We start from the raw sequence: 12,579 nt of genomic DNA, 5'->3' as shown, positions 1-12,579 counted from the left end.
CAGTCATTCAATCTAAATTTATAATCTATTTTTAAATAATTTGATACATGATATTTTAATATATTTAGATTCACAAATAATTATTTATCAATAATAATATTTTTAGTTGTATTTTTTTTTTTAGAAATTATAAAAAAAAGCCTTAAACAGTCAAAGTGAGCGACTAATGGTACTGAGCGAGTATAGGTGCTTTTACCTTACATTTGAAGACAAAATTTTGAAAAAAAAAAAAAAAAACGTCCCGATTAGTCAATTTTTTAAGAAGTTATATCTATTTGAAAAAGTAGAAGCCTTATTTTTAAAAAACTCATAACTTTGTTTGGGTTGGGTAAAAAAATTTTAAAATTACCTGAAAAATGATTTTAATGGGGTAGAAAAGGAAAAAAAATTTTCAGCCAAATCTGGGGTCGGGGTCAAAAGTGGTCGATTTGGCGTGGAATGTCCCATATACGAATCAAAAAATAAGGCGCCTGACCAGAATAACTTTGTTCAAATTTTTTAACATTTGGATTAAAAACACTTAATTTTACAAGTTCAAATCGTAAAATTTCAATTTTCAAAGTTACTTTGGTATGGAACCAAAAATAATATCTTAGTTACAAATCATATAAACTGTGATAATTATTGCAGGGATTGTGGCGGTGGTTTATCACGACAGCAAAGACGATGTAAACGGAAACCATGCAAGGGAAAATCTACTGTAAAGTTCAAAATATGCAACAACCAGGTCAGTTACGATTATCTAATTTAAATTATAGACAGAGACGAATATAATTTGCATTAATTATCACACCTTGAAATTCACTCTTGTCTTTTGTCATGAAAAGCTCTCGCAAGTACATATATATATATATATATATATATATATATATATATATATATATATATATGTATATACATTTATATATATATATATTAGGGTGGTCCTTAGTAGAGCTGTCTTCGAATTTCTTTGCTCCCAGGGGCTTGAATGCTTCCAAATGAAAAAAAAAATCCCTTAAAATTTGAGCTCCTAACATCAACTTTAAGATAGTCCGCATTCCAACCAAAGTTTCTTATGGAAATAACATGGGAAAAATTTCTTTCGTTCTTTAGAATTTCCTAACTCAGAGACAACTAATTCTAAAATGATGAGACATAAATAGTTTTATAGCAAATTTGATGCTCTACAAAAAAGGTATCTTATGGTTTCTCGCTAAGTTAATTGGTTCAAAAGTTATTCGAGCTCAAAATTTAATTTTTATATAAATGTTAATATTATCAAACATATTTATAAAATAAACCCATTTGTTACAAAATTCACTTATATTTTTAATTTCTAAGCCCTCCAATTTTCCAAACCTTCGTTAGAACTTTTCAACGGAATCACCATTTAAAAGAAATAAAAAATATAAGTGGCTTATATATAATTTGAACATAGTATTATTCATATCGTTAAGGTCACTCCAGTTTTTGGAACGGTTTGGAATGAGTACGGGTGTTTTAAGCCTAAATCAGTCTAAATGGTGTAGAAATGGAGATTAGAGAGATTAAACCCAAGAAGGGTTCACTATTGGTGAGAAGTTTGAAAGCTGTTAATGACATAGCTAAGCATGCAGTTAAACTACTTGAAGATTACAATTGTATACTAAGTAAGAATCCAGAGCAGCAGCAATTTATAGTTGTTTACAGAATATAAGCAATATTATGTTGACACTCTAAAAAATTTAATCATTAAAAATAGGAAAATTAATTAATGTTACGGATTCAAATGGTATCAAATTTTATCTGTACCTTAATTTAATATTTTTAAATATTGAGAATCTTTCAGTTTTTTGATCGACAACACATGCGTATTGATAACTGTTAAAAAAAAATGTGGGCTCAAGGAGCTCGAAAACATTAGTGTGAATATATTTTTGAGCTCTTTGAGCTCGAAAATGCTATTACATGCAGTTGTTTTTTTATGATCTATATAAGATATACCAAGGTACGGTTTATGCTAATGTTTGTAAATTTAAAAATTAAAAATCATTAACGAAGAAGCGGTTTTTAAAATTCAATTCCCGACTATGTTCAATAAAATAAGTATATTGAGGCAGAAATCAATGTCAGTGATCAAAATCAAGATTTAAATAAGATTTGACTCATGTCAGAGCAAAAATATGTATACAATATCCGAAACAAATATTAAAAACGGTAATTTTTCAATTTTTTTGTCGACAATACGATTTAAACTAAAGAACAAAAATGACATTATATGATGATCGAAAGAAACCACAAAGAGGAAGAGTTGGTATGATTTCACACATATGTTAGTACATAATATTTTGAATTATGCAGAAAAAATAACATAAAATGTTATTTTTTTCACTTTTCAACGCTGATATCTTTTGAACTAAGTAACTGATTTTGACGTTTGACGTAGCAATTGGCACGTTTCATTGAATTCTAGAGTTGATTGAAATTTGAAGTCGATCAGGTCAGTCGTTTCGAAGATATTTGGAAAAACTCGTGTTTTTACGATTTCTTTCTCCAGCGATATCTCTCGAACGCATGAACCGATTGAGATGGTTGAGGCAGCAATTGATGCGTTCCTCTAGGTTCTAGAGCTGGTTAGATTGTGGCATTGTTTGGTTGAGTTTTCTCAAAGATATTCGCAAATAACTGTTTTTTACCATTTCTTATTCCGGCAGTATCTCTAGAACAAATTAAGCGATTGAGATGGCTAAGATGGCAATCGACTCGTTTTTTCAAATTCTAGAAAATTTTTTCCATGTTATTTCCATAAGAAACTTTGGTTGGAATGCAGACTATCTTAGAGTTAATATTAAGAGCTCAAATTTTGAGGGAATTTTTTTTTTTAATCCATTTGGAAGCATTTGAGCCCCTGGGAGCAGAGAAATTCGAAAACATCCCTGCTAAGGACCACCCTAATATATATGCATATATATTATGATTATGACTGTCCTGAAGTTTACGGGGAATCGGTGGTTTTATATTACTGCAAGAAAATTAAATTCATGGAAATTTTTATTATATAATACTTAATGTTTTAATTAGCTGTCATTTTACAGCTACTTGAACTTGAAATAATTTTGCTTGTTGATGAATGAAAAGTGTGAATTGAAGTAAACATTTGTCGTTAGCAATAACAATAAAACTTACTCGATTGAAAAAAAGTTGACATTTCTGTATGATAGAGAACCTAACTACCTGGACAAACTGTAATGTTGCTGGCATCTAACACACATACCCTTAATGACAACTGTAGGAATGATAGTAAGCACTCTGCAGATACGAGGCTCCCTGTGGGCATGTAGCGATGCAGGTGACCCGACACACATTTGGATTTGGCATAAATTTCAGCGTTTGAGCTTAGGTATACTGCGTCCTGTCGACACAGGTTCGTCAAGTACTTGTTACTACTTGACATTTATTTTTTTTCATAGAGTTTAAATTTTTTTCAAAATAAAACTTTAATAAAATTTTATTTGATTATCAAATTTTATAATGGTATAAGTCAAATTTATGGTGGTTTTCTATCTAAATGGTCAATATAAAATACTTTTGTCGATGAACTTCTGACATTACGATAGCTCGCAAGTGCTTTCAGATCTAGATGTTGACTTATCCCAAAGGAAACTCCCTTAAGCTGTCTACTATACTAGATGAATTCCCATAACAACCGACAAAATATGGTTTCTTTAAATTTTAGTTGCTGTACAGTTGTATTATTATGATACGATATAATTTTTTAAATTATTAACAGAAGTGAATATTTCTAAATATTAAAAATCTATAAAATTTTGTTATATTCTATACCATAATTCAGTGAAGTGCAGGTATTCTGAATACAGCATAGAAAATATTATTAACTTGTTGCATAAATAATCAAAACGAGTAATTTGCTGTTTATATATTTATTGAAGTGAAACTTCTTTAGGCGCGGTAGGGAAAAATTTTTGTAACTCCTTATCTTGTAACGTTAATTGTATCTAGCGTGAATCTTTCTTGTAACTCGTATCCGTGAAGGTATATATTTGTGTGTGTGTGTAAGCATATATGAGTGCCTGTGTGGGTGTAGTAGTATACCAAAATGAGTAAATATATCGTTAAGTATATATAGTCTGGGACTTCGTATAGTATATAGTTTATGAACAGTCTCAAATAATATATATCTATACTTATATACATATATACATATATGTATACGTATATAGTGACCACGTCACTACTTACATTATTTGATATTCATAATTTCGGATAAGTCCGTCAATCATCGATCGCCGAATATTTTCCCCCACGTGGATACGATATTCGGTAGCAACAGTTCACACAAGTACACAGTACAGTACACGCGTACAATAGAGAGATACACGGTAACTAGCTAACACATATCTATTGTGACCAGCATTATTTTATATTATATATAATTTATTGAATGGAACTAATTATTTGTTACTTTGTTAATATAATCAATTGAAGTCAGATTATTTATTTATCGTAGTGAGTAAGTTCCAAGAACCACATCCCAGTCACTACATATATATAAATATATATATATATTGAGACAATCCGCTTTTCATTTTCGCGATTTTAACCAGCAGCCACCAGAATTCGCCGGTTAAACCCTGGCTTAGGCTGGCCTCTAACAAATTTTTATTTTACTTGGACAGAGCAGTGGGCTGGGGTTCTTGCAAAACAAAGACCCGCACTTATTCAAACACGGCAACGTATGTAAATTTACCAACTTACTTTACGGCTTATTATTTATCAACAGATTTCTTATAATGAACAGATTTATTAGTTCTTACTCAATAATATTCTTAATAGACGATTTAATAATTCTTACCAATAAAATAGGAAAATAAATAATATGGGTGAAAGATAGAGCGAAAGGAAATAATTAGAAAGATGCAAGTTTATTGCCAATTATAGATGCCGGATACAATTGTCATCTACGTGGAATGGCGCAGTTGTACACAGAATTTATTAATTAATATTATAATCTTTAGTATCGCGAGTGAATCACGAGTGATGTACAATAATAATAAGTTTATTAAGACTTGATTTAGGATTTTTATAACAATTTATGAAAAGAATAATGAAATAATAGTGCAAGTGAAATTGCCAGAGTAATAATAGAAATATTTCAATATTATTAATAAGTATCGCATAATTAATAGGAAGGTACGCCTAAGTACTAGGTGATCCAGGATCGAAGTCATTGACCGATAGTTGAGGGTCTGGGACTCGCCTCTGACTCTGTCCCCACTTCACCCTTACGGACATGCGTCGCCGTGAAAATTAAGTCATGTGACCATGGCACTATGACGAATTAAATTCGGGCGGCAATAAGACGGAGAAAAGTGGGAACCGCAAGGCTGAGGACGATGAATACAATTTACATTGTCTCAATATATATATATATATATATATATATATATATATATATATATATATGTATATATATATATATACCAGACATTCAGTTTGTTTATGTGTATTTAAAACATATGGGCGCGTTGGTAAAATCAGCGTGTTTACATAATCGATTTTGATCATAGTCAAAGTGTGGTATAGCGATTCATAAGTTTGTATTTTAAAATTATTAGGCTAGTCAACAAGTTCAAAAACGCGAAAATTCTTGATAAAGCTCTCGAAAATATGAGCAATAGCTCATTCGATTTGGAATTCAGAGACCTCAACACTTGTTCCCACGTACTGGTGCGAGTTGGACAAATTGGACCATTATTTTCAGCTCCGTATGAGGGTCCATTCGAAGTCGTGGCGCGACACGATAAATATTTTATTGTAAACTACAAACGCACAAAAACTGCCATTTTCATCGACAGACTGAAACCTGTCTATTTCGTAGCCGACAACGCATAAAATCATTTTTTTTTTTTTTTTTTTTTTTCATAATTTAAACCCGTTTAAATTCATTTTTTTTTTTTTTATTATTATTTATTGTATTCTCTTTAGCTAGTACTTTCTTCACAACGTGAAGCCCATAAGAATTTCAGTTGTAATTGACAAATTAAGGATAAAAATCATGGCACTCCGTTCTTCTTTAATAACTCAAAATCTATTAACATTTTTGAAATTTTTTAAAAAAGATCCTTAACCGGTAATGTCAACTTATAGTCGATTCAATTTAATTCAGGGACAAACACTGGAAATCCAAAATAAAGAGTTCTTAGCGTTGTTAGAAACCTTAATAGAGGGCTAAAAATTTCGTACTTTCAAAAATTCTAATTCGTCTCCAAAAAATTGTTTTAAAATTCTCATTAACTATACAAGTGAAATAGAGATAGTCCCATTTAATACTTGAAAGTGAGAGAGAAGTCCAGTGATATTTCCCCTTAAGGAGGAGCAAATTTCTAATAAAAAAAAGTCACAACTCATTGAAATTAATTTAATTTTGAAAAGGTAATTGGATTCCATCTTTAGGAAGTAACAGGATGATATCAACAACGAAATCAAATACAACGATCGAAGGAGTGTTTTCGAAATTTTTATATGATATTCAGGGCAAAACTTATATTTGTCTTATTCGTTATCGTTATCCTTCGATAACAAATGTACATATCGAAACACCCAAAAGTATAACTGAAATAGAACAATAATAATAATACTTTTGTAAATATAGACAATAAAATATTTTGAATTTATTATTTATTGAAAATAAAAATTTTGTTTATACCCTACGAAAAATCAGGAGTAAATCCAGACTGGACACAGATTTTATTTAAATCCGAATAGACTCCGTCACTCAAAGTTCCGGAGTTTAAAAAAAACACTTCGAATTCAAAGTAAATAAGGTCTTTTTTATGAATGGAGTGATTTCGGAGTTTCGCGGATTTTATTTTAATCCGCATTCACTTTGACCCGTTGTTTTAATGCTCAAATAAATTTATATTTAATAGAAACAGCTGTTAATTACAAACATAATTATTTAAATAAATAATTGATCCAGATATTAATAATTAAACTTAAAATATTACGTGTTTAATTCATAAAATATTTAAGTAACTGACTAAATTATAATTTCGTACATGTAATACATAGTAGAAATATTAAATTATTAAATAGCTATAATGACATAGTTTTTATGGGACTATTCGATATGTCGGTGCAATATGAAATTTTATCTCATGGTATGGTCATGTCAATCATACGACAGTTTGTGACTCAGTGAAATTATATTTGTGCAAGTTTTATTATTAGCTGCTTATGATTTTTAAAAATCATTTCGCGTGAATATATGAAGAGGGAACTCCTAATCATTTCCGTACTCAATACAAATGTCAAAATCTCAAAGACCTGAGCTCACTATGTATTAGTAATTTTTTTTTATAATTAATATTTTCCAAAAGCCTTCTTCGGAGTATAATTCACCCCAAAGAGGAGTGAATAAATAAAAAGTCATGAATTCCACGTTCACTCTGGATTCACTCCGCGTTCAGTCTGCAAATTTTTTACAATGTACTGATACCTTTTCCATTCTAATAACATTTTAATATACTATTCATAATAATAATAATAATAATAATAATAATAGTAATAATAAATATGTCACCTAAAGATTACCGATTAAATTAATTTAAAATAAATCTTCATTATACTATTAAATAAATATGAACCGGAGAAGTTTCACTTCTTCCGCGTGTACACACTGATACATGCATTCTTTTTTTTTATTTTAAAAAATTCAGAGAATGAGATGATATTCAGGGCTTCAAGTTACTGGGATTACATTTAGTGCTTATCTGTGGGTATGAATTCATTTATTAAATGCGATTTTACAGTGATCTTGTGAAAGAAAAAAAAACTGTTAAATATAAACAATTGAAATAAACAACATCAAAAAGCGATTAAAAATGAATAAAAAACTATCATTATTTTTAAGATTTTTTAGGTGCTTTTATTTACTGATGTATGTAGCGAAAATTTGATTTTAGTAGATTTCATAGAAATCTAACTATTGTATGCGTCCTCACAATGGAATTTTCGAAAATTTTGCTATATCTAACCTCAGCTCGGGGAGCTGAGTCAGAAAATACATTTGGTTCAAAAGTTTATATATGTATTTATATATATGTAGTGACTGGGATGTGGTTAATAATTAGTTTTATTTAATAAATTATATAATACAAAATAATGCTGGTCGCATTAGATATATGTTAGCAAGTTGCCGTGTATCTCTCTATTGTACGCATGTACTGTACTGTGTACATGTGTGAACTGTAGCTACCGAATATCGTATCTGCGTGGGGGAAAATATTCGGCAATCGATGACGATCGATGGTTGACGGACTTATTCGAAATTATGAACATCAAATAATATAAGTAGTGACGTGGTCGTTACAGTACTTCCCCTCATAAAAAAAATATGATGCTTATTTACAAATGAAAAATAATAAGTAATATTTATAATGCAAAAAAAAAAAATAATATTTGAGCATGTTTGCTACGTTGTGAAGAAAGTACTAGCTGAAGAGAATACAATAAATAATAATAATAAAAAAAAATGAATTTAAACGGGTTTAAATTATGAAAAAAAAAAAAAAAATGATTTTATGCGTCGTCGGCTACGAAATAGACAGGTTTCAGTCTGTCGATGAAAATGGCAGTATTTGTGCGTTTGTAGTTCACAATAAAATATTTATCGTGTCGCGCCACGACTTCGAATGGACCCTCATACGGAGCTGAAAATAATGGTCCAATTTGTCCAACTTGCACCAGTACGTGGGAACAAGTGTTGAGGTCTCTGAAACAGAAAACAGAACGCTGCCCATGACGCGAGGTTTCGGCCGGTGCCAAGTTATTAAAATATGATTTTAAATCACGCAAAACACTTTCCGCATTTGCATGTTTATTTGACGGAACTAGTAGTTCACCTGGTAGACGAATCGGTTCACCATATACACGCTCAGCTGGGGTAACTTGTATGTCCTCTTTCCAGGCAGCTCGTAGACCAAGCAAGACAACTGGTAGTGTGTCATACCAAGTGTCGTTGTGACACAGCAGTGCGGTCTTGTGTTTTCGGTGTAGGCTTTCCACCAGTCCATTAGATTGAGGATGATACGGCGTCGTAACTAAATGTATTATGCCAAATAATTTGCTCAGCGATTGAAATAACAATGATCTGAATTGTCCTCCTTGGTCGAACGTTATTCTAGTTGGTACACCGTATATTGAGATCCACTCTCTAAACAGCGCGAGTGCGACAGTATCTGCGTCTCCATTTTTGAGTACCAGGCTTCTGGAAACCAGGTGAATCTGTCGACGATCGTCAGGCACTTGTTGTATCCGCGAGACACTGGTACAGAAACTAGATCGATGTGGATATGCTCAAAACGTTGCGTTGGTAACTCAAAACGAGCAAGAGGTGATGACATGTGAAGATGGATCTTGTTTCGCTGACAATTTATACAAGCTTTGGCCCATTCTCGACAATCTTTCAGGATTGATGGCTAAACGTAGCGTTTGCTCACGAGTTTCTGAGATGCTCTGGTGCCAAGGTGTGCCAGAGAGTGCAGCGCATCGAAAACTTTCTTTCGAAGTTGTTCGGGAACATATGGACGTGGTTTACCTAATGAAACATCACAATAAACTGCGGCCGGATGGTCATTGAAGACAATTTGTTGCCACTGTAGTAACGTTGCTGCATTGCCAAGAAGATCTCGTGGTTCAGGATCGTTCTTCTAAGCGTTTACCAGCTCGTGCATTGTAATCGGCGTCAAAATGGCTTCAACCCGCAACAGCGTGTCTACAACGATATTTTCGTGTCCAGAGATGTATCTATAATCACTCGTGAATTGGCCATTGAAGTCTAGGCGACGAAATTGCCACGGTGATGCTCGTTCAGTACGTTGCTGAAAAGCAAAGAGCAATGGTTTATGATTGGTGTAAATTGGCACTTGTTTACCTTCAAAAATATGACGGAAGTGTCTGACAGCTTCATAGATGGCGTGAAGTTCGCAATCGTACGTCGATAATTTTTGAATGGATGGCTGTAGTTTTCTGCTGAAGAAAGCAAGTGGTTTCCATTCTCCGTCAACTAGTTGTTGCAGAACTGCACCAATGGCTGTGTTTGATGCGTCCGAGAAAATAGCCCAAGATGCGTCGTCGTTTGGATGCGCCAGCATTGCAGCGTTGGCTAATGCCTGCTTTACGTTGTTATAAGCTTTTCGGAGTTCTGGTGTCCCGACGATCAGCGTTGATCCTTTCACTTTTGGTCCCTCGAGTAGTTTATTCAGCGGTGCAAGGATTTCTGCAGCGTTTCTGATAAATTACCTGGAGAAATTTATGGTACCTAGAAAACCACGTAATACAGAAATCGTACTAGGAAATTTTAGGTTAGTAATTGCGTCTACCCTGTCGGGCAACGGCTTGATACCTTTGCTGCTGATGTGATGACCTAAAATTTAACTTCATGCTGGCCCAACACCGATTTGGCTGCGTTGATGATAAGTCCATAGTCTTGTAAGCGTTGAAATAAAATCTTTAAGTGCTCGAGGTGTTGCTCCTGGTTCTCTGAAGCTACTAATACGTCGTTGATATATGGGAAGACAAACGGTAGATCTCGTGTGGCCTCATCGATGAAACTTTGGAAAGTTTGCGCGGCATTTCGAAATCCAAACGTCATGTATGGGAATTCGAATAAGCCAAAAGGAGTGATGATGGCTGTCTTTTCGATGTCTTCTTCGGCGACGGGAATTTGGTTGAAGGCTCTAACTAACTCTAGCACTGAAAATATCGTTTTACCGTGCAGCGTTGCGGTAAAATCGTCGAGTCGTCTGACGGGTAGTTGTTGTATATCGTACGTGCATGAGTGGTCGATAGTCGCCACATGGTTGCCAATCTCCAGATTTCTTGGGTACAAAATGGAGTGGAGATGCCCAAGGACTGGTCGATGGACGTGCGATACCCAGTTGAACCATCTTGCAAAATTTCTCTTGAGCAATTTTCAATTTATTGAGCGCAAGACGTCGTGCTTTACATGAAACTGGAGGTCCCGATGTCGTCTCAATGTGGTACACTGTGGAATGCTTCTTTGCTGAAGTGATTTCTTCAGGTCGAGTTATAGCCGGGTAGTTTGATAACAGTTTATGGTAAACTGTATCACCTCCAATTAATTTGATGCACTCTGTAACCGAGCGTATTCAATCTACGCGTGTTTGGAGACCGGCGGAGCCGTCACGTAATTGTTTGTGTTTGAGGTCGATTAACAAGTTAAAATGACTCAGGAAATCGGCACCAATGATTGGTTTTGTGACGTCAGCGATGATGAATCTTCACGCAAATTCTCGACGTAAGCCGAGGTTTAGTGACAGAGTGACACACCCGTATGTTTCGATCAGCGAGCCGCTTGCTGCATGAAGTTTGTATCCTACTGGCATAGGCTTGCATTTCATACGCCCATATGGATAAACAGAAAAATCTGAACCATAATCCCCGAGGTATTGAGTATTCGTGGTTAGATCGACGACAAAAAGGCGGTTTGAAGATGCGAGAAAGTCGCTTTCCGCCGCTAGTGACTCTCATTTACGTTTCTCGCAAGCTTGCATCCTGGCGTACATTTGTACGCAGTTTTACCAAACTTGGCGGGGTAATAACAGATGCCTGTTTTATCAAGCTTGCGTGGCTTCGAATTGCTTCAGAAGCGTTGGTTTGGTTTTCGAGCTGGAGATCTACCGCGGTTCTTGTTGAACGCTGTCGTCAGTTCTGCTACATGTAGAGATAGTTCGCTCACTTGATTCCGCAGTGCAATGGTTTCCTGCGAAGATGATGACGCAACACCGGAAGTGTGACTCACTGGGAACATCTCATGTAATTTGTCAGCTGTTTTGGCTAACTGATCAATAGTGGCTGTTAATGGAGAGTAGCTAGAAGCTCTTGTGTCTTCTTTGGTAAGTTTGCCAGCCATCTTGCTTTCAGAACTGCGTCATCAATGGTTGGTTCAAGCGATTTAAGATGGCGGAGAAACTGTGATGGTGATCGGTCACCGATCGCTTCGCCATCTAGAAGCTGACGCAGTTTGGCTTCTTCAGACTTTGAATAGCATATGATGAGCGTGGCTTTCAACTCGGCGTATGGCGTCGTCGTTGGTGGATTGATAATCAGAGTCTCAACCTCACATGTATACTCTGTGCCGATGAGAGAAACCGCGTGGTTGAATTTCTCTCTCTCTCAGTTGCTATGCCGTGAATCGCAAACTGAACTTCAAATTGCGCAAACCATAAACTCACTCGCTTTGGCTTAAAGCTAGGCGCCTTGAGCGAGTTGACGATCATTGGTTTAGCGTCAACAAACTCATCATTTACCTTTGGATCTGCCATAGTAAATGTATGTAAAACACTAACACAATAAGACACACTAAACGTAATAATAATAATGATTCCACTGTAAACAGATTAGTGTCCATCGAAGCTGACTAACGGTTCAGGAATGTTCGAGACGCTTCGAGTCCCACGAAAATTATCACTGAGCGAAAATTTAACGCGCACGATAATTTTACTCATTGTATTTTAAAGCGGAATTCACTGATCTCTTTTATCAAAATTTAATTTTCACCCCGATGGTGTCCCT

The 12,579-nt window shown here is 34.4% G+C and overlaps 1 protein-coding gene across 1 annotated transcript in view; it reads left to right on the top strand.

Moving 5' to 3' along the window:
* LOC103578210 (protein madd-4) overlaps positions 1-12,579 on the top strand; it is a 754,919-nt gene that overhangs the window by 586,623 nt on the left and 155,717 nt on the right. The window contains exon 5 of the mRNA XM_053740948.1: positions 631-727. Within this exon, the coding sequence (XP_053596923.1) occupies positions 631-727 (97 nt within the window). The remainder of the gene's footprint in view (positions 1-630; positions 728-12,579) is intronic.

This window comes from Microplitis demolitor, chromosome 7 (genome assembly GCF_026212275.2).
Source record: "Microplitis demolitor isolate Queensland-Clemson2020A chromosome 7, iyMicDemo2.1a, whole genome shotgun sequence".
In the NCBI taxonomy this organism is placed as follows: domain Eukaryota; kingdom Metazoa; phylum Arthropoda; class Insecta; order Hymenoptera; family Braconidae; genus Microplitis; species Microplitis demolitor.
The sequence above is the reverse complement of the archived record's forward strand: the minus strand, read 5'-3'. Positions and strand labels throughout refer to the sequence as shown.